The sequence below is a fragment of the Tachysurus vachellii genome, chromosome 15 (genome assembly GCF_030014155.1).
Source record: "Tachysurus vachellii isolate PV-2020 chromosome 15, HZAU_Pvac_v1, whole genome shotgun sequence".
NCBI lineage: Eukaryota > Metazoa > Chordata > Actinopteri > Siluriformes > Bagridae > Tachysurus > Tachysurus vachellii.
In genome coordinates this window covers 21,512,653-21,535,889 of record NC_083474.1, presented here as the reverse complement: position 1 = coordinate 21,535,889, position 23,237 = coordinate 21,512,653, and the positions used below count along the sequence as shown (strand labels likewise).

The window sequence follows — 23,237 nt, the reverse complement described above, 5'->3', positions numbered from 1 at the left end:
CCCTTTGATACCTTTATTCATTTGTTTTCCCAGTGCCCGCTGCTAGCTGGTTAGCATCGCTAGCATATTAGCCCGGTTCCGCTAGTACACACTACACTCTAAACTCCCTATTTTTTACACAGAACGTACACATCTGTAATACCTCTTAAAACCTAGAACAATCGCGCGATATACATTTCGATATCGCTACATCCTATTTATTTGTTTTCCCATCGTCCGCCTCTAGCCGGCTAGCATAACTAGCCTGTTAGCCGAGTACCGCTAGTACACCTTTTTCACACCAATTATCTCTGTTTTACTCGCTATATAACACCATGTCGGTTACGTCTCTGCCTTTGAGTGCAGGTGAGGACACGTTCGAGCTGCACTCGGTGGAACTGGAGCTGGAGGCTGTGGAGAAGCAGATCCGCGACCTACAGGTGAAGCAGGCCGAGCTGCGGGAGCGGAAAGCAGCGCTGGAAGCCCCCCGGTCTCAGGTAAACTCCCGGCATTTAATTACTACTCCCTCCACCTCTACTCCGTGTGTTTCTCTGTCCAGGCCCAACGCACCCAGGAAGTGGCCTGGCCAGGGGCAGTTCACTCCAGCGCCGAGGCACCGCGGATCCTGGGTGCAGCAGCGGAGGACATGTGCCGGGCCCCGGTCGAGGACCTCTCCCCCTCCACCACCGCCGGTCTTCGAGATCCCCACCCGGAACCGCTTCGCCCCCCTTCGTGAGACGGACCGCGACACTGTGATCATCGGAGACTCCATCGTCCGCCACGTCCGTGCTACTGTGGCTAAAGGTAAGGCTCGCACTCACTGCTTACCTGGTGCACGTGTTCTTGATGTCGCTGCACAGGTACCTAGGGTCGTGAGCAGAAACACCGGAGCTGTGGTTCTTCACGCCGGCTCGAACGACACCAGCCTGAGGCAGTCCGAGATCCTGAAGAGAGACTTCAAGACCCGGGGAGCCCCTTCCCCGGGAAAAAAAGCGCCCACCGGGATACTTTCCGGGAAATTCCCCAAGGGGCCACGGGGGAAAAAAGATTCAGTTTTTTTGTTTTAAAAAGAAGGTTTTAGCCCGGGGAGGCTGAATCAACCCCTTTTTCATAATGAATTTTTTCTGGAGCCCTAGGCTTTCCCCCCCCCACCCGGGCCTCACCCCCGCAGAGGGGGGGAATCCCCTGGGGCCACATCTCCGGGGGTGACACCTTTTACGGTAAACAAACCCCTTTAAAATTTTAAAATTTAAAAACCCCCCCTTCACCAAAAAAATCGATAAAATGCCACTTTTCCTCTCCCCATAGAAACGTGCTGTTCCCCCACAGGAGTTTAAAAAAATTAGGGAAAAATTTCCGAAAAAATTTTTAAAATGAATTAGAAAAAAATGCCAAAGAAAAAACAAAACGGGGCCAAAATTTTGGGGGTTCTAAAAAAGATCACTTAAAACCCCAAACACTTAGGGAAAAAAGAAAAACTAGACAATACCCTTACTGTTTTTCCCTCCCAAAACCCTTTTAAACCCCAAAACAATCGTCTAAATGAGTCTACACCATCGGTTATTTTCTAAAACGCCTTTTGTCAGACGTCGGGGAGGGGGCCCACAATTTAAGATTCCTTTTCGGGTTTCCCAAGAAACAGTAAGTTTTAAAATCTTTTTAATCTTGCCTTAAGTACCCCTCGCACATGCACACGAAAAAACCCCCGATTTTTTTGCGTAGCGCCCCGGGGATAGACCCCCGGGCCCTAAAACCCTTTTTTTTTAGAGAATTTACAATTTCCCTTTTTCCTTTGGGGTTTAAATCGAAACCCTTAATTTTTGGGGGTTTTTAACCTTTTTATTTTTAACAAAAATGAGGGGGCCCGGATCGATTCAGGGGCTTAAAACCCTTGGGGTTAAAAAAAACATCCAAGAACTCCCGGGGTAAATCATACTTAGATTTAAAAAAACAACAGAAAAATTCAGGATAAGAAATCCCCCCCAAAATTGAATTCACGCCCTTTTTCTAAAAATTTTCCCCAAAAAACCCTGTAAACGGCCCCTAATTTGCTTCACCCACTTAGACGGGTAAAACTATTTCCAAAACCACTAAAGCGTTTCACAAAAACCCCCTGAGGGGGGATTCCCCTTACTGTCCCCTTAAACACAGACGATTAAATAAAACCCCAAACAGATGGCGCTTTTTTCACTAGCATTTTAACACTTTTTCCCCAAACAGTTTAAAAAGGGGGTTAAAAAAAAAGCCGCACCAGGTAAAAATCATCCCCAAAAACCCTCAAGAGGGGACCCGTAACCCCGAGCGAAAGTGGAGAAAAAAAATTTTGGGGTTTTAAAATTGCGAAAACAGTTGCCCAAACTATAGACGGTTAAAAGGGCCCCAGGTCCACCCCTGGCCCCCCAAAAATGAAACTTCCCATCACGTTAATAGGGGTTTAGAGATTTTTTATAAAAAAATGAAAAAAACGGAAAAAAATGGGGAAAAGCCCCCATGAGGCAACAACCCCCTTTTCCCCAAGGTTTAAACACACAATACATTGTTTTTAAAAGTACAGGCAGAACTTAGGGAATTTTTGAAAACAGCAAAAACAACAATTTTTTTACAAACCCCCTTCCCCAACCAAAAATGAAAAAGTTTATTAAAGCCTGAGCCCTCCTTAAACTTTTAATCCCTTTTTTTTAGGTTTCCCAAAAACCTAAATTCAGTTTTGGGGCCCCTTTCAAAAAAATTTAGTTTAAGACTTTAAACACAAGTTTTTCCCCAAAACCTTCCTTGGGGGGGCTAAAACCCCAAAAGGGGGGTTTTCTTTAACTGATCCTTTTTCGGGGGAAAAACAAACCCTCGAAATTTTATCATTTCCCCCCCTATGGGGAAAAATGCTTTTTAAATACAAATAAATTTGTTCTTCCTCGGCCCAAAATTTTGTTTTTTAAAGGCTATTGTTTTTGGGGTGTGAAATTCACTAAGCCAACATTCCTTTGTCCTTAAAAAAAAAAATTTTTAAAGGCAAGCTTTAATTGGTTTAGCCCCATTCATCGTCCCCCCCCTTTGAAAATTTAAAGGGAATCCTCCAGTTTTTACCAGTAACCTGGGCCCCTAAACATTTAGGCCCTCTTTTTCAAAAAATGTTCCATTAGGGGAAAATTTCAAAGCCCCGGGATTACCCTTTCCCCCTATCCCCCACAACATAAACCCCCAAAAACCAAAAAAAAAGGGGGGAAATTTTAAAAAAAAGTTAGAGAGATAAAAGGGAAAAGAGCGGGGAATTTTTGGTTTTTTAAATCTGATAAACGAAAAAACACTTTTAGGCCAAAAAACCTAACAAAAAAACCCACAATTAATTTCCAATTGGGAGACTGTTACAGTAATACAAAAGCCGGGGGTTATATTAGAAGTAAGGCTTTGAAAACCCTACCCCCCAAAACCCCCAAAAAACACCCTTTTTAAAAAAAAACCCTTTAAAAATTTTTTCCAATGGAAACCCGGTTTTGTTGAAAAACTTTTTATGTTTCATGACCCTAACTGGATTTGGGAATGCTTACTAGTTGGTTGCCCTTTTTTTAAAAATAGGCTCAGTTGTCCCAAAAGGGGGCTGCAAATTTTTACTAAACAAAAAAGTTAAAACCCTAAACCCAATTACACCCTACAGGTACCGTTAAGTTTGATTTACAAATTTTTTTCAAGGCCCCCAAGGTTTGCTCCCCTGTATTAACTATCTTTTTAACGTTACAATCCCTTTTGCCTTTTAATCACAAAACCACTTTTTGGGAGGCCCCAGAATAAATTACTAAAGGGGAAAGGGGTTTTCTTATTTGCCCCAAAAACCCAATAGGCTTCCGTGTGTTGGGCTCAGACAAAATTTCCCCCGTTAAGTAGAAAATTAAAAAACCCCTCTTTAGCGGGGTACACAAAAAAATCCCCTAATATTTAAATTTTTACACCGACTCAATTTTTATAACAGAGATAGGTTAACCCCCTTTCATGTTTCCTTTTTTTTACCCCCTGAACACCCCGGCCAGATCGCCCCTTTCCTCAGAAAATTTTTTTTTGGGCCCCCCCCAACCCAAGGGGGACCTGTGAGAAAACGAACCTACAAAATACCGGGCCCCTTGGATCGGATTCTTGTATTTTGTAACCCCACCATCTAGTGCACCCCTTGAAGGGTTCCCCTTGGTCCCGGGGTTTCCCTCAAGGTTTCCCCCTTTTAAAAACAAGGGGGGGTTTTTTTCCCCACTGTTGCCCATCCCAACTTTTTATTGGGTAAATAACAACACACCAAAACATAATAATACCACTGTGATTGTATAATCTAGATTTTTATTAATTTTAATTTTTTCTTTCCTTATTTTTTTTGGGGGTTTATTTTTATGTTTTTTAAAACGCCTTTTTTAAATGCCTGGTAAAAACGCAAACAAAAACCCCTTAATTTTAAATTAATTGGGGAAACAGAATTATGAAATGTGAATAAATTTTAACAAATTTTAAACAATTTTAAATTCTTTTAAAGTTAATTAATTAAAATTTTTAAACAAATTTTTTGTTCCCCCATTCCCCTTGTTCAAACGCCCTAACACAGCCAAATCCCAAACCCCCATGCAGCAAAAATTTAGCCCAAAATTATGGGGTATTTTCCCCCCCTTTTCCAAAAAAAAGAAGGGTGGGGTTTTTGTACGTGGGGGGGTTAAAGTTTTTTTCCACTGGGGAAAACCCCTTAAAAAACCCGGTTTTTTCCTCGGTTGAAACCTCAAGAGCCGGTCGCGTCACTGTATAGGATGTTTTAAAACTTTCGCAGCAGCGACAAAAAACTCAAAAGGGGATGTTGCTTTACTTTAAGTCAGGTTTTTGAACCTACTTAGCATCAAAAAGGGGGGCCCCCGTTCCACCCCCTTTTTTAAAGGGGGGGAATGGAAAAAGTACAAACGTTTTTTTCATTAAAAAAAAAAAGTTCCCTTAGCTGTACACCTAATATGGTGGAAAGATATTTGGGGGAAAAAAAGTTTTTAAAATTGTATATTAAGGTACTTATCAATGTCTAACGTCCCCCCCCCCGCCGCCCCCCCCCGGGTTGGTTTTGGGCTTCGAAAAAAAAGAACGGTTTAAAATTCCTAAACCCAACTAAAATGTGGGGGGAAAAGGGGAAATGGGTTCCCCAGAAAGTCTCCCTGCTACAAAATGAAACGTTTTTTTTCGGCGTTAGTTTGCTAGATTGAGATCCACCAGATGTTTGAACTTTAAAGGAAAATCGTCTATGGTATCCTCATTTCCCCTCTTTTTTGTTCTTTTTTTTGGGAAAAAAAACCAAAAAACCCCAAAATTCAAAGCAGTTTTTAAAATTTTGGTTTTTTTTGGCTAAGGGCAACATTTCTGGGGGGGATTTAAAACCTTTTTCTAAAAAATAAATTTTTTTTAAAATTTTTTTAAATTGGTGGGGGAAGTATCTTAAAAAATACTTCTGTTGTGTAACTTTTTTTATTTTAAAGATGAACTCTTTTTTTTGAAAAACCACCCCCTCTCTGAACTATAACCACTGAAAAAAATTCTTTAGAAAAAAAATTTGTTCTCTTTTTCCCCTTTTCCCTTCTTTTCTCTTCCTCCTCTCTTTTTCTTTGTTCCTTTGTTGTGATTGGGAAAATGGCAGAAAAGGATCAGGAAGTTAGTGCCATGGCGGTTCCCCGGGGGTTTCAGGGCCCCTTTTTGGCACATTTTGAAGGGGTGTATTTGGGTGGGGATAGGGGGAGTAAGGGGTCGCGCCCCCCTTGAGAGCGTAAGGGGGGTTTACCAGGGAAAACTGCAAGAAGGGTGGAAAACTGAAAGACTGAATAAGGCGTCTGCCCGGGGGGAGGTGGGGTGGGAAAAATTTTCCCCGGGGGAAAACAAAAGTTTAATTTTTTGGGTTTTTTTGGCTTTTTGGAAAACATTTAAACTCATATCACCCCTTTAAGAAACAATTTATTGAAGTGTAGAGCTCCAAAAGATTGCCCGAAAATGACAAACTGTGGGGTTACTGCGTACTGACCAAACTTTGTTATTGTGTACAAAAAACAAAAGGCTGATAAGTTTCAATAACCCGAAAGAATAAAAAAAGGGGGAAGGAAAAATTTTCCCCAAAGATTTTAAATTTTTTTTAAATCTTTTTTTGAGTTTTAAAACGTTTTCTGTAAAGGATTTTTTTTGGGTAAAAAAGGCGGAGATGTTGAAACGAACCCCGAGTGCATTTAAACACCCCAAAATGAAAAAATTTAAGGGTTTTTTTTCCAAAAAGTTTAAAAAAACTTGTTAAAAATCTTTTAAAGAAAGAAAAAGGGGGAGTAAAACCCCCGCAAAATCAGGGAGAGAAAAAGGGGGCGGGGGGCGGAAAAAAATGGGCATTTTAAGGGAGGGGGAATGAGAACCCCAAAAAAAAATTTTAAAAGCATGGAAAAAGATTATTTGATCTCTCTCTCTTGGTTGGGGTGTTGGGGGTGTGTTGTGTGGGTGTTTGTGTGTGTTCCCCAACAGATGCTTCACACAGCAGAGAGAATGAGGGGTTTTTTGGGGACAGCCCCCGGAGAAAAAGCGTCGGAGGGGACGGGGGATCAAGCAAAAAAGTAAGTGAGTGATGAACACCCCTAACAACTGGGGCAGGGGTTTTGGTCTTAAGCACTGGATGGACAAAATTTTACAAACATGACTCCATTCCTTTGGGAAATAGTTTTGATCTAAGAGGGGGCTGTTCCCAAATTTCCCCCTAAAATTTAAAAAAAAATGTTCCTGGAAATCAAAAGTGTTCTTTTTTTGATTCAGGAATTTTTTTTCCTTCGCATTTTTCCCCTTTTTTATTTTTTTTTGTAACCCCTCCGGTTTCCCTGGATGTGAGACTACATAGTACAAATGTTCATTTGTGGGGGAGGAAATCTCTTCATCTGAAAAAAAAAGTAACAAATCGTGGGAGGATTAACAAAATAAACCAAGGTGAAAAAACAAATTTTTCTGTTCACGAAAAAAAGCCTAAAATTATCAACAAAAAAAAAAAGTAAAAAAAAAGCTGCAAAAAATCACACGTTTTAAACATCGTCTTGTAAATGACAAAAAGATAATTTTTAGCAAAAAACAAGAAAAAATCAAATTTTTTTGGAAAACGTTATAAAAAATTGAATGGGGGTTTTGACGTCAAAAATAAATGGGGAAACCCTTTTTTTGTTTTGTTCACAGCTGCAGCTTATGATTTTACTTCAGAACCAAAAACAAAAAAATTTTGCTGTGGGTTTAAAAAAACACCACACACCACAACACCCAGACACAACACATTTAAAATGCTGTATTTTTGACCTGTTATAGGGTTTGGGGGAAAAAAAAACAAAAAGGGGTCTCACCACTTTTTAAAAAACCTGGATTAACATCTAACTGGGACTTTTTATCTGTAGTTTTTGTATCATTGGGGATCCAAAACCACCCTTACTCATTCTGTTAAGAAAGAGGGGTGCCGGGGGGGAGAAAACACAATCTTGAATCCGGAAAAATTTGACCTTGGTCATGTTTGAAAGGGGAATGGTTGGACGCTGTTCTGGAGGGGGGAGCGGTGGGGTTTTCAACATGAATTAAAGGAATCACAAACGGGGGTAAAGATGTTTTTTTGGTAAAACAGTCCCCGGGAGTCGGGGTGTTTTTCTTCCTCTTCTTTTTCGCACAAAACATTGAGATGAGCTTAAAGGGCCATCATCCTCCAATAATTTTTGGGGACAAGTGCGGGAATCTGTCCTTCACAGCGTTCTCCCCCTGGTCCCACAAGCCACCCAAAATCACTCGCCCTAAAATGGTTTCGGTCGGATAAAATATTGTGGGGTTTTGGGATAAAATGAAAGTTAAAAAATTTTCCAAAAAAAATTCAACTAGGGGGGAATGAATTTGTCCTGAACACAATTTTTTGTCACTAGTCATAAAAAAAAAAGAGGACCCTCCAGGGGCGGAAGTTTGGGGTTTGTAAGGGGGAAGGCCCCATCCCCCAAAAATCCTTGCTTAGGGGAATTTTTTGATCTGTTCCCTTTTGTAAACCCCTTATGAGGAAAATTTTAGGGGGCCCTCCCATGCCTTTTTACCAGTCTATTACCTTTGGGTTTCTGCCAAAAAAGGGGTTTGAATTTAACTAGTGGGGCTTTTCCTTCTCTCCCCATTTGGGCAAAAAAAAAACTGTCACAAATTTTTTTTTGATATAAAACCAAAAAATCCAAAAACAAAATTTTTTTAATTTGGGTTTTTTTTTTTTCTGATTTTTCCCTTGGAAAAAACCTTTCCAAAAATAAGCAAAAAAAAACGGGAAAGTTTTTTTAAAAATATTAATTATGAAAAGGGAAAAACAACCCTAAATTAATTAAGGGTTTCTTTTTTAAACCCCCCCCCCCCCCGGTTTGGGCTTAAAAAACAGTACAAAAGGGCATTTTTTTTCCCTGGCAGGGGGGGGGAGTGGCATTTCACTGTGTAAGAAAAAAAAAAAGTGGTAAAAAAAAACGTAAAAAACAAGTGAAAACTTAATGAAAAAAGAAATTTTTCCAGCAACATGAAAAAACACAATATTTGGGGTTGTCGGGGTACCCCCAAAAACCCTAAAAATTTTTAATTTTTCCCCCTTGGAAAATTTTTAAAGAGGTTCTGCTTTAATTGTATTGAATGAAAACGAGTTCCCCAAAAAGGGGGGTACACCTTTTTGTCTGCTGATTGTTTTAAAAATTTTAAACAGGAACGACATTTTTTTGGGGTTTTTACAATTTAATCAACAAATGGGCATTTTTAAAGGTAATCGGTCTAGCCCTTTTTCGTGGGGACCGGCCTGCTGCCGTTCCAAAATTTTTTTGAATCAAGTTTTTTTCATTTAGACCCAAAAAAAATTCCTTTGATACTTAAATTTTTAGGGAAAGGGTCTTTTAATGTTCCCCGGAGGGAATTGGGGGGCAATTTCGTAATTTCTTCAGCCCCCCCTTTATGTTTTTTCCTAAGCATGACATCATTCCTTTTTCAGATCCCCTCCCATTTTGGGGGTCCCCGTTGGGGGGGGGGCCGCTTTTGGGGGTTTTTCCCTTTGGCCTCGAGAAACTTTTCCGTCCTCGAAACCCTTTCTCATAGGGTTTTTGCTCCTTCCAAAAGGAATTATACATTTTTTTTTAAAAAATTTGTTCTATTAAAATTTTATTGGGGGTTTGGGGCAAGGGCACTCAGAAAAACCCTCACCCAAGGGGGCCCCCACATTAACATTGAATTTTTCAACTCCCCCCAAAAATGGGCACATCCAAACTTTTTGTTTAAAAAAGAATGAGAAAATGTAAACAAACGCATTTTAAATTAAAAAAATAATCAAATATCAAAAATAAATCCCATCATGCATTTGTTTAAAAAAAACATTTCTTTTCCTATAAGCTTTGAGCTTTGAAATAGGTCATCTTTCTTTGCATTGGGGAAAAATGACATTAAATATTAAAAAAACTTATTATAATTTTGGAACCAAATAAAATTTGGGACATCCCCTAAAGAATTTCCTTGGTCAATTACTTTGCTTAGGGTAATTACATGGAAAAAATTTTTGCTATAAACCCAAATTTAAAAATGAAAAACCGAATACAAATAAAGTTCTTAATTGGAAAAAGGTTTTAAACTTTTGGTTTCAAAAAAAAGTAAAGGGATTAAGAGGGTGTAACTGCCTCTGAAAAATCCGAAAACCAGCATGAATTCGCGGGCCCCAGGGGTTTTTTTAGGGGTTTGTGGGGGTTGCACAATATAGAATTGAATTCCTTTTTTAAAAAGAAAAAATTCGGTATTCCTTTTACGGGCATAAAGGGAAATCCAAATTTTTTTTTTTATTAAAAGTGAATTAAATTCTCTAAAAATTGTTTGGGTCTTTATTTAACTAGAATATCAAAGAAATGTATACTGAGAACAAAGGTTTTTTTTGGTTTTGCGGGGTTTAACTACAAAAAAAGACAACTTTTTTGCCAACACCAACCCGGCTGGGGCCACCCCACAACCAATAAGGGGGGACCACACACCCCTTTCCCAAGGGGCCCCAGTAAAAAACTCCTTTGGGGTCCCCACAAGCTGTTTTTTTTAGCAGGGGTTTTCCTGTTTAAAAATTTTCTTTTTTAAAAATTTTTGGGGGGACATGCGTTATTTTGATTTCACAACCTCAAATTAGGTGTGCCCCCAAAAGGGGGTTTCCAAAATAAAGCAAAAAACCCCAATGTTTTGTACAGTTTCTATGCCAATCCCCCATTCTCCTGGGAAAAACTTTAAAAATTAAAAGTCCTTTCTTTACTACTTTTCTGTTCATTATTCATTCATTATCTTTAGTTCCCCGAACTACCTCGGGCCGGGGGGGCCTGAGTCGCGCAGGGCAAAGCGGTACACCCGGGACGGAGTAAAAAACCCATCGCGGGAAAAACCCCTTCACGCCAAAATTTCCCCTGGGGGACAATTTTCCGGAGCCAATCAACCTCCATGCATGTTTGGGGACCGGGGGGGAACGGAGCCCAGGAAACCCCCTGAGGCACGGGGGAGAACTGAAAAACTCCACACACAAAGGGGGGCGGGAATCGAACCCGCCCCTGGGGTGTGGGCGAACGGCCCCCACAACCACCGTGCCCCCCTTACTTTTCGTAATTTTCCCAATTGCCATGCTTAGAATTTTTAAACTTTTTTTAAAAATCCTTTCAAATTTGGGGGATTATTTATTAAGTTTTCCAGGTGGGAGAATGGTTGCAAAGCACGTATCCCTTTGGGAACGTTTTGTCAAAAACCCTTTAAACTTTCCTTCACTCTCTGTTACACTGTTAACGGGTCGGGATCTGCTGTAAGGTTCAAAAGACTGGAACGGGACCTTTGAGAAAACATTTTGGGGACAGGATGGGCATTTGATTTTAATCTGCAGGAGCCCCCATCTTTTCCCCCCCCACTCTTTATTTTTTTTGATCTAAAAAACTTGAAAAAAAATGAAATTTTCCCCCCCCCCCCCCTTTTTTAAAAACAGCACAAAAAAATTACAAACAAACAACATAAATTGCCTTTTTACATCCCTAAGCCGATCATTTATTTTTAAGGGCTTTTCATCATGATTGGATTTTTTAAAAAGTATTTCCCCTAAAAATTTTTCCCCAATAGACGGGGAGAGACCCTTTTTCAAGCAAATCTCAAATGGTTTAGTCTGCAGAGGACCCCCATTCTTTTGTAGTATCTGATCCACATTGGACGGGGGTTTTTCAATCCCAGACACGAGGTAATTTGGCTGAGTTTTAGGGGGTTTTTCCCCACACGGGGCAGGGGGCCAGGGTTTTTTCTTTTTTTTTTTTCAACATCTTATCTTTTGAACTGGCTTCTTGCTGTTTTTTGAAATAAAGGGCCAGAAACCCCCCAGCAAACATTGGGGAGCTGAGGTTGCGTTTTCTTTTTTTTAACCCCCCCGTTTCAAAAGCTGTGCACTAAAAAATGTCCCCCATTGTACCCTGAAACCGGATTTCCTTTTTTTTTTTTTTTTTTTAAATGTTTGTTTTGTAGGTCAAGTGTTTTATTTTTGGGGCCCTGGTTAATGTTGTGATCAATTTGAATTTTTTTTTATTTATTGTTTATTTTTAATTTTTTTTTAGTATAAAGGGGGGGGGGGGGGGGGGGGGGGGGGGGGGTTTTTTTTGTGGGGGGGGGGGGGGGGGGTTTTTTTTTCCCCCCCCCCTCCCCCCCCCCAAAAGGGTTTTTTTTTGGGGGGGTTTTTTATTCCCCCTTGGTTTTTATTTTCATTTTTTCCCCCCCCTGGGGGTTTCCTTTTTTTCTTTTTTCTCCCCTCCAAAGACTCAGGTAGGTTGATTGGCATCTTGGAAAATTGCCCTTTTGGTGTGATTGGGTGAGTGAATGGAGTGGTGTTTTCCGGGCCCCCCGAACCCCCGAGGTATTTGGAAAAAGCGGTAAAGATGAATGAATGAATGAAGAAGAATGATAATGAATAAATACAAATGGTCAAAAAAAATTTTTTATTTTTTAAAAATAAGGTTTGCAATTTCTTTTTTAATTTTTGGCGATTTGGGATGTTAATTTTTTTTGTTACGAAAAAAAAACAAGGGTTAAAAAAGTTTTTTTTTTTTAAAAAGTTTTTCTTATTTCTTTCTTTTTTTTTTTTTGTTTTCTTTAATGTTAATAAGTGAAAATGTTATGCAGGGGGTGTCTTAAAAAAATTTTTTATAGAAAATTTAAATTTAACCACGGCGGAGGGTTGGGGGGGGGGGGGTTTTTTACTTTTCCCCCAGGGGGGCGAAAAAAGAAATAATTGAGAAGCACTGCCCAGACTTTGGTTTTGTGGGATATTTTGTCTTTCTTTAGTCCTTCTGCAAATTTTCACTATTTTCCCCTCACCTGTTTTTCAACATACCTAACATTTTTTTCTTTCTCTTCTGCGGCTACGTTAATTTCCACTTTGTTTCCCCGGTTTTCCCCGTTCCTTTGTGGGGTCGCTTTCTTAGGAGCTACTTATCAAATTTTATGTTTTCCCCGGGTTTTGGGTTTTGTAGGTGGTACTCTCCCCGGGGATGAATTGTTGGGGATGGGAGCCTTTTTTTGAACTTTTTTGTTTTCAGTTTTGCGTTTTTTTGGTTGGACATGTCAGAGATAATTTTAAGACTTTGAAAGGAAGGAATTTTTTTGGGGGCCTGGTGAATCAGTGTTTGCACGACCCATTTTTCTCATTGCCTATTTAAACCATTGTTAAAAATGCATTTTTACTTAATTTTTTTACTTACCAGTGTCATTTAAAAAGGGAGGGGGTTCCCCCTTTTGAGTTTAATTCCTTTCAAATTTTTCCCCTTTTTGAAAACCCCAAAAATTTTTCAGCTTTTTGGGCACAAAAAAGGGTGGCTGCAATTTTTTTCAGGGGGGTTTTTTGGGAACAGCCCAATTCATTTGGTTTTCCCCCTTTTCACAGCAAATTTCCAGGTTTTGAAACAGAAAACAACCCCAGGGCCCTTTACACTACCACACCATATTTTTTGTTGGTATGATTTCTTTTTTGAAAATTTTTGTTTACTTTTACCCCCCATGTTGGGACCAACCTTCCATAAAAAATTTTAAAAAATTTTTTTTAGTCCAAAAAAAAAGTTTTTGGGGGTCATCAAGATGTTTTCTGGAAAATTTTTAAAACGGCCTTTTGTTTTTTTGTCAGGGAGGGTTTTCGTTTTTTGGAGCTCGCAAGAGGGGCCAAAATTTTTTCCCCGTCTCTTTTTTTGGTGAAAAATTTAAAATGACCTTTTCTGAAGCAAAATTTTTGGGCCCGGGGTTCTTTGGATGTTTTTATGGGGTCTTTTGGACTCTTGGAGAGTCGTCGCTGGCTTCTTTTGGGGTAAAAATTTTTTCGGCCAAACCAAAATTGGGAAAAGGTTTACCAAGTTCCATATTTCCACCCCGGGGTTTTTTTTTTTTTGTGGTTAATGGAGTTTCCCAAGCTTTTTTGAATGGCTTTTACCTTTTCCAAAAGATAAAATTTAGTTACTTTTTTTCCTTTGTTCCCGAATTTCTTTGGTCTACTGATTGTGCTTTTTAGGATTTTTTTTGGGTTTTTTTTTTCCCTTTTTCACAGGTTATTTTAAATGTTTTTTTTATTGTAACCGGTTTTGGCGTTTAAACAGGCCCCCGGGGTGGCTAAAAGGAATTTAAAAAATGTGTGATAAAACACAGTTTTTTTTTGTTTTAACAGGGGGGGAAAACATTTTCCACGGGGGCCTGTGGGTTTGGTTTTTTTTTCCCTTTTAAAAATTAAAAAAACCCCATTTTCAAACGCATGTTTTGGGGTTTTTCTTTTCTTTTTTTTTTTATTTAAATTTGTTTGATCGAAAAATTAATGTGTTTAAAAATGCAAAAAAAAAAAAAATCAGTAAAAAGGGCCCAAATTTTTTTACCCCACGTAGAGCTGCTAATGTGGCCAAATCCTGATTATGTTTGACAACGGGAGCTAAAAAAACCCCTTTTTTCCCCCTTCCTTTAATCTTTTAACCCCCCATACAGACATAATTGAACTGGTGTAATAAATTGAACTTTATTTTAAAAAAAAAGTTTAAAATTTTAAAAAATTTTACTCTAATTATAGTTTAACAGAAACGTTTTGTTTACTTTCCCCTTGGTTTAAAAAAGCTCCAAAAGCGAAAGCCCAGCCCTCACTGCAGCTTTTGGAAAAAAAGTTTATTCTTATTCCCCCCTTTTCCCCCAAAAAAACTGAGTGCGGTTCAGACCCCAGGCTGGGGGCGTTTAAAAAGGGGTTTCCCCTGGCAAAAATTAGCCAAACCAAGAAACCGGTTTTTTTCCTTTCCACGGTTGAGGCCTCCAGACCCCGGCTAGTCATGTTCGTTTTCATTTTTCAGGCAACTTCAGCCCACGCGGCAAAAAACCCAAAACAAAAATAAAACAATGGGGATTTTTTATGTTAGCTCTGTTTTTGGAAACCCCTTAAATCCAAAGCGGCGAACCCAAGTTAGGAGCCTGTAATCTGTATAAACAGAGGTTGTAATCGAGAAAGAACATAACGTTATTTTATCATTAACACAGAAAAAAGTTAGCCTTAGCATGTAGCTACCTACTATCATGTGTGCTGATAATTGATCATATTGCGGTAAAGTAAAAGTGTATTAAACATTAGTATACTTAAGGTACATTATCAAATGCGCTAACAGTAGCCCCGCCCCCAGCCCCGCCCACAGCCCCTGACACAAGCGGTTCTTAAGTCTAGACCAGCAGCGTTTTGGTGCTACTTAAGAACCACTTTTCCTGGTTCAGAGCCGGTGCTTTGGCTGTCGAAAAAGAAAGAACTGGTTCTAAATTAGGTTCCGAACCAGCACTCGAACTGCCTCGGTGGAAAAGGGGCAATGGATCCCCCATGAACAGTCTCCGTTCCTCTCGCTAGCACAACTGAAACCTGTTTTTCCTTTCTTCAGGTGCTTCAGATCTTGCTAGACTGGTGTAGATCCACCAGAATAGATTGAACCTTTGAGAGATAAAATACTGTCTATGCTGTATCCTCATTTATCCTCATTTTTGTTCTTTCTCTTTTGGAAAAAGATCCAGAACTAACCACTAAATTACACAAGCAGATTTTATAGATTTGAGTCACTTGTGCTAACTTGGCTAACAGTTAGCATGAGTAGGATTTAAAAACTTTTTCTAAAAAATAAATCTTTTTTTATAATCTTTTTAAAGCTTGGTGGAGGAAGTATGATTATAAAATACTCTTCTGTTGTGTAACTTCACCTTTATCTTTAAAGACTGAACTCCTTTTCTCTGTAAAGCCACACCTCCTCTCTCTGTTACACTATAACACACTGAACCAGGAAGTTCATTTCAGAGAAAACGAAACTTATAGATCTCTCTCTCTCTCTCTCTCTCTCTCTCTCTCTCTCTCTTTCTCTGAGTTCAAGAAAATGGCAGAGGCCAGTATTTCAGTAGATCAGGATCAGTTCAGCTGTCCAGTGTGTCTGGATCTCCTGAGGGTTCCAGTGACTCTCCATTGTGGTCACAGTTTCTGCAACGTGTGTATTAATGGCTGCTGGGATCAGGAGGATGTGAAGGGTGTCTACAGCTGTCCTCAGTGTAGTGAGACTTTCACTCCAAGGCCTGTTCTACGCAGGAACAACATGCTAACTGAAGTGGTGGAGAAACTGAAGAAGACTGAACTCCAAGCTGCTTCTTCTGCTCACTGTTACGCTGGACCTGGAGATGTGGAGTGTGATTCCTGCACCGGGAGAAAACACAAAGCTGTTAATTCCTGTCTGGTTTGTTTGGCCTCCTTTTGTGAAGATCATCTTAAACCTCACTATCAGTCTCCTGCCTTTAAGAAGCACAAGTTAGTTGAAGCCTGTGCAGAGCTCCAAGAGAAGATCTGCTCTGAACATGACAAACTGATGGAGATCTACTGTCGTATTGACCAAAGCTTCATCTGTCTATTGTGTACGATGAAAAAACACAAAGGTCATGATACAGTTTCAACTGAAACAGAAAGAACTAAAAAACAGGTGAGAACTGGACAACATTATTCTTTTCCAAGTCAGATTTTACAAATTGTATTTTAAATCTATTTTCTATTGAGTTATACTACTGTTATTCAGTGTGAAGTGGATTTTTTTTAAAAGTCAAAGGTTCTTCTGGTATGAAGTGTGAAACAGCTCAGACCAGTCAGTGCACTTTAAACAGCCAACAGTGTAACAAGATTCTTAGAGCATTTTATACCTAAAGTTTACAAAGACCATGTTAAAACTCTGTTAAAGAATGAGTTAAAGGAGGATCAGATAAAATCCCAGCAGAGGATCCAGGAGAAGCAGAAGAAGGTGCAGGAGCTGAAACAGACTGTGGACATTATTAAGGTGAGGAGGAAACTGAGAGATTCACATAAACACACACATTATAGAGTCACTGTGAGATAAAGAGTTGATCTTTAAATGGATCTGTGTGTGTGTGTGTGTGTGTGTGTGTGTGTGTGTGTGTCCTTACAGACATGTTCACAGGCAGCAGTAGATGACAGTGAGAGGATCTTTACTGAGATGATCAGCTCCATGGAGAAAAAGCGCTCGGAGGTGACGGAGCTGATCAGAGCTCAGGAGAAAGCTGATGTGAGTCGAGCTGAACGACTCCTGAATCAACTGGAGCAGGAGATTGCTGATCTTAAGAGGAGAGTCACTGAGATGGAGCAGCTTTCACACACACACGATGACATCCACTTCCTCCAGGTAACACTCACTGTCTGATCTACAGAGGGCGCTGTTCCTCACAAAGTTTCCTCCTAAAAGCTCATTACAGCAACAAAAAATGTTCCTGTCTGAGATCACAAGTGTGTCTTTGTTCTGATTCAGTCTGAGATTCATTCGTTCCTCTCGTCCACTTTTCTCCTTCTCTATGATGTGTTTCCTCTCTGTAGAGTTTCCCGTCTCTCTGTGTTTCTCCTGGATGTGACGACTCACTCAGCTTCACTGTCAATCAACATCTCTCATTTGATGGAGTGAGGAAATCTCTCTCAGATCTGAAAAAACGAGTCGAACAAATCTGTGAGGAGGAATTCAACAAAATCAGAGCAGAAGGTGAACAAACAAACATTGTTTCTGTATCACAGTAAAAAGAGCCATAAAATTCATCTAACAGAAATAAGAAGTAAGCAGGAACAAGACTGCAGAAAATCACACAGTATTAGCATCAGTCTTGTAAATGACATCAAGATCAATTTAGCAGATAAACAAAGTACAAATCTTACACTTTTGGAGAAAATCGTAGCTGATGAATAAATTGAGATGGTGACGTTGTTGACGTCTGAAATAAACATGAGGAAGCAAATTTTTCTGTCTCTGTGTCTCCACAGCTGCAGCAGTTCAGATGATTTTACCTTCAGAACCAAAGAACAGAGATTTTCTGCAGTGTAGGTTTATAACACACACACGCACACACACACACACACACACACACACACACACACACGCACACACACAGTGTTAAAATGTCTCTATTGTTGATCCATGTTTATAGAGCTGCATTAGGAGGATAGAAACACAGACAGGTGTCTCACACACACTTATTATAAATCCTGTGATTAACATCTAACATGTGGACATTTTATTACTGTAGATTTCTGTTATCTGACTCTGGATCCAAACACAGCACATCCTGAACTCATTCTGTCTGAGAAGAACAGAGTGGTGACATGGAGTGAGACACAACAGCAATACTCTGATCATCCAGAGAGATTTGTCTTCTGGTCTCAGGTGTTGTGTAAGGAGAGTGTGTGTGGACGCTGTTACTGGGAGGTGGAGTGGAGCGGTGATGTGTTCATATCAGTGTCATATAAAGAGATCAGCAGGAAAGGACGGGGTGATGAGTGTGGGTTTGGATTCAACAGTCAGTCCTGGAGTCTGGGGTGTTCTTCTTCCTCTGTCCTTTTCTGGCACAACAACATTGAGACTGAGCTCCAAGGTCCATCATCCTCCAGAATAGGAGTGTATGTGGATCACAGTGCAGGAACTCTGTCCTTCTACAGCGTCTCTGACACCATGAGGCTCCTCCACAGAGTCCACACCACATTCACTCAGCCTCTATACGCTGGAGTCTGGATGCGGAGTAATAAATCATCTGTGAGGTTTTGTGATAGAAAATGAAATGTTAGTAAAAGTTTCCAGTAAAATTCTAACTGAGGTGTGAGATTTAATTTGTCCCTGAGCTACACTGGACATTTTGTGTGCAGAAACTGGAAAAGTAATGAATGCTGAATGTTTCTAGAAATAAGAAATGCTTTCAAACAGACTATTTAACTGTATGCACTCTTAGGATGGATTTATTATTCTTGATATAAAAAATGTCTAACATAAAAAAAAAAAGAGTAGCACCCTGCCAGTGGGCAAGGAACTTTCAGGTTGTGTAAGGGGAGAGGTACCCGATCACCCAGATGAAACTCCTGTGCTTAGGGATACTTTATTGATCTGTTCCTTCTGTACATATTCCATTACTGAGCGATAATGTGAGGGATGCTCCTCCCATGCCTCTTCATCCACGTCTATTAGGCCTCTTGGTTACTGTCCAAAAAGGAGATTGAATGGTGTGAACATAGTGGATGCTTCTGCCTTCTCTCTCCAGCGTTGGTCAAACTGAACAAACTGTACACAAATCTTTTGTTCTGAATGATATACAACCAAATAAAGTCCTAAAACAAATCTTGTTTTAATCTTGTTTTTTTCCCCTTGGTAAACACTTCAAAAAGAACTGGCAAATTAAGAACTGGCAATCTTAATTTAAGTGTTACATTTAGTAATACACACCGACGGTTGGATCATTAACAAATCAGTCACTGGACAAATAGGAGGCATTTATTTACCAGGCTGGTCATGGGCCGAGATGATGGGCATATATCCACTGTGTAAGAAATAAAAAATGTGGTAGTAAATAAACGATGAGGTGAAGATCTTAATGAAGGACAAGAAGTTTATTCCAGCATAGCAGTGACAAAATACATGAAGTACTTTGGGTTCGTCGGCGTCATTAAGAACCCCGAGCAAATCCTGCTCAAGCATTTTATACTGTTTTCCCTTTTTGTAGTTTAAATGAGGTTTCGCTTTGAATGTGTATTGAATGTAAGAACTGAGTGTCGTTGTTGTTTTTAAATGTTAATCATGGACACATACACCTTGTCTTGGTATTGTTACAGTTGTTATCAACCAAATGGTCACTTTAAATGGTAATCGCGGTCACGTAAAACCTTTGTTCATGGTGATCCTTGATGTCCTGCTGCCGTTCCCATATTTATAATTGAATCAAGTTTATATGTTTAGAGTCCTAAACGTATTACCTTATGATACTTAAACCTTTTTAGGAATGAGCTCTTTTAGATGTGTACCTTGGAGTGGAATTTGGGTGCAATTTCTATAATTTCTTACAGTCCCCCCTTTGATGCTTTTGGCCCTGAAGCATCACATCACTTCCTTAATACAGATCACACCTCCCATTTTTGGGCAGGTGACCAGTGTCGGTGAAGCCCTGCCTTAGGTTGTTCCCCTTCGGCCCTCAGAGAATCTTACCCGTCCTCGAAACCTTACCTCATACACACTGGTTATAGCTCCATTCCATAAGGCAAACTTATCACAGGTTTTCTTCTTAAAATTTGGTTCTATGTAAAATATTACTTGGGTTTGGAGCAGAGACACTCAGAAACCATCACAGCCAACGGGAACATCCCACATTGATCATTGAATTATCTGCAATCTGCCGTCTCAATATGGTACACATACAACATAACATAATGCATTGACAAAGAATGAGAAAGATGTATACACAAACTGCAGTTTTGAAAGTTACATCCCAAATCAGATAATATGCAATAACTAAATCACCATCATGCATTTGTTTAGTCAAAACATTATATTTTCCTATAAGACCTTGTTGAGCTTTGACAATATGGTCATCCTTTCTTTGCATTATGACATAATGACATTAACATATTATATAATAACATATTATTATATATTTTGGTAACTCAAGATCAAATTCTGGGACATCTTCCTCAAAGACTAGTTGTCCTCTGGATCAATTACATTGTCTGTAGGGTGAAATTTATATATGGAAAGTCATTTTGCTATGAACCAAATTGAAATGAAACAAACCGAATACAAAGTAAAGTATCATTACTTGGACAAAGTGTTAACATTTGGTTATCATTAACAAAAATAGAAAGTGATCAAGAGTTGTGGTGACACATGTCCCTGCTGAAAAATCCAGCATAAACCAGCATGAATTACATGCTGGTCCAGGCTGGTTTTTACTGGTTTGTGCTGGTATAGCACAATATAGAATTGTAATTCACTTTTTAATAAAGAAAAACATTCTGGATATTCCTATCATTTACATGGCATGACAGGAATATCCAGAATGTTTTTCTTTATTAAAAAGTGAATTACAATTCTCTAGAAAATTGTCTTGGTCTTTATTTAACTATGAATATGCACTAAGAAATGTGATATGTAACAAATGGGTTTTGTTGTGGTCTTGCTGGAATTATACTAACATCCAAAAGACAACATATGTTGACCAGCACACCAGCATCCCAGGCTGGTCGGCCAGCACACCAGCAACCAGCACCTAATGCTGGACCAGCACACCACCATCCCAAGCTGGTCCCAGTATGCAAAACATACCTTATGCTGGTGACCAGCAATGCTGTTTTTTTTAGCAGAGGTTTTCCTGTTTGAAACTATTACTCTTTTAAAATTATTGTGGACATGCGTTAGATTGATTTCACAAGCCTCATAATTAGTGTGTGCCCCACATAATGGTTTCCAAGGCAGCAAACTCGCAAATAAAACCAATGTAGTTTTGTCACAGCGTTCTATGTCCAATCCTCGCCATTCTCCTGATGGTAACTGTGTGATAAATCTTAAAGTCCTTTCTTTAATACATTCTTCTGTAATATTCCCAAATTGTCCATGCTTAGAATCCTTTCAAACAATTTTTCAAATCCTTTCAAATCCTTGGGATTATTTACTTGAAGATGTTCTCTGAGGTGGTGATGAACTGGTTGCAACAGCACTGTGATATTTAAGGAACGCTGTTGTCAAGAAGACCTTATACATTCCTGTTACACTCTCTGTTACACTGTTCATCTGGGTCTGGAGACCATGCTGTAAGGTTCACCAAGACTGGAACATGGATCCATTGTAGAAAAGCACTTTGGGACAGCGTTGGGCACTCTTGTATCTTTAATGCTGTCACGAGAGCTGCCATCTTAGTCCATCCCTACATCTTTATTTCTTTTTGATCTGAAAAACACTTGAAAACATAATGAATTCATGCCCCCCCCCCCCCTTTTTTAAACACAGCACACAAAAACATTACAAACACATACAACATAAACTTGCCTATTTACATGGCCCTAATGACCGCCATCAGCTTTTTATGATATTAATGGATCTATGTGGAATGATCTCTTACCAGGTTGACGGTTTTTAGTTTTGTGACGTGAATCTCTGCCTAGTCTCTCCCAGTGAGCAGACCATGGGCCCTCATTTTGGTAATTCTTTACCACAACATCATCACTACTTTCAAATTTGTGATGGTGCACATTCTGACCAGAATGCATTTTGTTTTTCTGACTTTGCCAAATTTGTTGAGTGGCTTGGTGAAAAACAACAGACAAGGAGTTACATAGATTCTAGAGCTCCTTTCTCAGTCTGTTTACTGTAGCCTGTAACTGGTTTAAATCAGTTTTGGGGCCCGTTCTCTCAAGGGAAAATTTGCATTCCCTTGAAATATAGAACGGGGCATAGAAGCCTTTATTATCGCCACATATACATTACAGCTAAGGAGGTTGGGGTCAGAGTGCAGGGGCAGCTATGATACAGCGCCCCTGGAGCAAGGAGAGTTGAGGGCATTGCTCAAGGGCCCAACAGTGGCAGCTTGGCCTTGAACCCCAATCCTCTGATCAACAACCCAGAGCCTTAACCAGTTGAGCCACCACTGCCCAATATGTCCCTCTTTGCCACATGAATAACACACCAGGAGGTTATCAGGGTTACAAGGGGGTAGTCTTTCGATTCTAGCTCCAGTAGTGTAGTTCTCTTTTTTTCTGGGAAACCTGGCTGGTTCTATTATTATTGATGTTTTTAACACCTATTGCTGACACAGGATGAGATCTTTTTGAGTTAGCATTGTTGTTGAAAAACTGAGTCATTTTAGCAATGATGTCATTATAATCAGAGAGATGGGTTACAAACATCGACACAGCAGAAGGGTAAGTGAGTCACATTTGTTAATCAAAGCCGATTTAAAACTGACATCATTCGGTGTGATGTCAGGATTGCCACTGAAAGTTTTAAATGTCTCCAATAATCGCTCTGAAAATGCCATGGGGTGCTCCCCTTTCCTCATGTGCACATCGGATATTTTATCCCAGTCAACTGACATTACACCTAGGACTTCAAGCAGTGCCTGTTTCCTCTCTAACTTATTGGCAGTTCTAGTTTTGACTTTCTGATTTAATGCTCCAGACAAAGTGACAGGCAAACACACAGTTAACAACACACACGCATCACCATCTGTGAATCTGTAAATGTCAGCATATAGCTTGGAAGCTTTTAGAAAGTCTAATGGATCTTGTTTGGCACGAACAAATTTACCAATACTTTTGATCACAGCTTCTAGCTCATTGGGTTTAAACCCTCTGACCATAGTAGAGGTCATTGGTTCCTCCACTCCTTTATTAGCACACATAGTTGTAGTCAAGTGAACTGGAGCCATGTGGAACTTAATAGATTTACTAACCCTGTGCAAATTTGCGTAAATTCCCTGGACCTAACACCTACTAGCACCCCTGCTGAGATTTTCACAGGCCTTCAGCTCCATTGTTCTCCTGCTTTTGTTGTGCAAACACACCCATTACCTGTGAGGCCTGACACATTTGCATTCGTTAGCTTAAACCAAGGCAGGCCGAACCTATGTGTGTGACATGGAAACCTTCAGAAATGCCTGCCGTATTTATACAAAAGACACACATTCACAATATATGGATACACAAGTCTGTTTTATTTTAAAGTGTTTCAAACTTTACAGCGTTCAAACTTGTAATTTTACGCTGTCGGAAGATAAACAAATAGAGAATGGTAAATTTACATGAACCTCACTCTAAATTCAAGTTTCAATTCAAGTTTATTTGTATAGCGCTTTTTACAATGGACATTGTCTCAAAGCAGCTTTACAGAACATAAACATAGAACAAAAGATAAACATAAGGAGTAATATAAAGAATTAAT

At 39.6% G+C, this 23,237-nt stretch overlaps 2 protein-coding genes across 8 annotated transcripts in view; both read left to right on the top strand.

Moving 5' to 3' along the window:
• The window catches only part of znf414 (zinc finger protein 414), a 110,114-nt gene that overhangs the window by 57,572 nt on the left and 29,305 nt on the right, over positions 1–23,237 (top strand). The window lies entirely within an intron of this gene.
• Positions 14,993–18,511, top strand: LOC132857709 (tripartite motif-containing protein 16-like). 2 transcript variants are annotated; one of them, XM_060887688.1, is made up of 7 exons: positions 14,993–15,977; positions 16,230–16,325; positions 16,455–16,688; positions 16,877–17,059; positions 17,147–17,156; positions 17,312–17,368; positions 17,575–18,511. In XM_060887688.1, the coding sequence occupies exons 1-7, from the start codon at positions 15,387–15,389 to the stop codon at positions 18,099–18,101; spliced, it is 1,698 nt and encodes a 565-aa protein (XP_060743671.1). In that variant the 5' UTR covers positions 14,993–15,386; the 3' UTR covers positions 18,102–18,511. The 2 variants fall into 2 exon arrangements, with proteins under 2 accessions (XP_060743671.1, XP_060743670.1); XM_060887687.1 differs by lacking the exon at positions 17,147–17,156 and having other exon boundaries at positions 15,170–15,977; positions 16,877–17,036.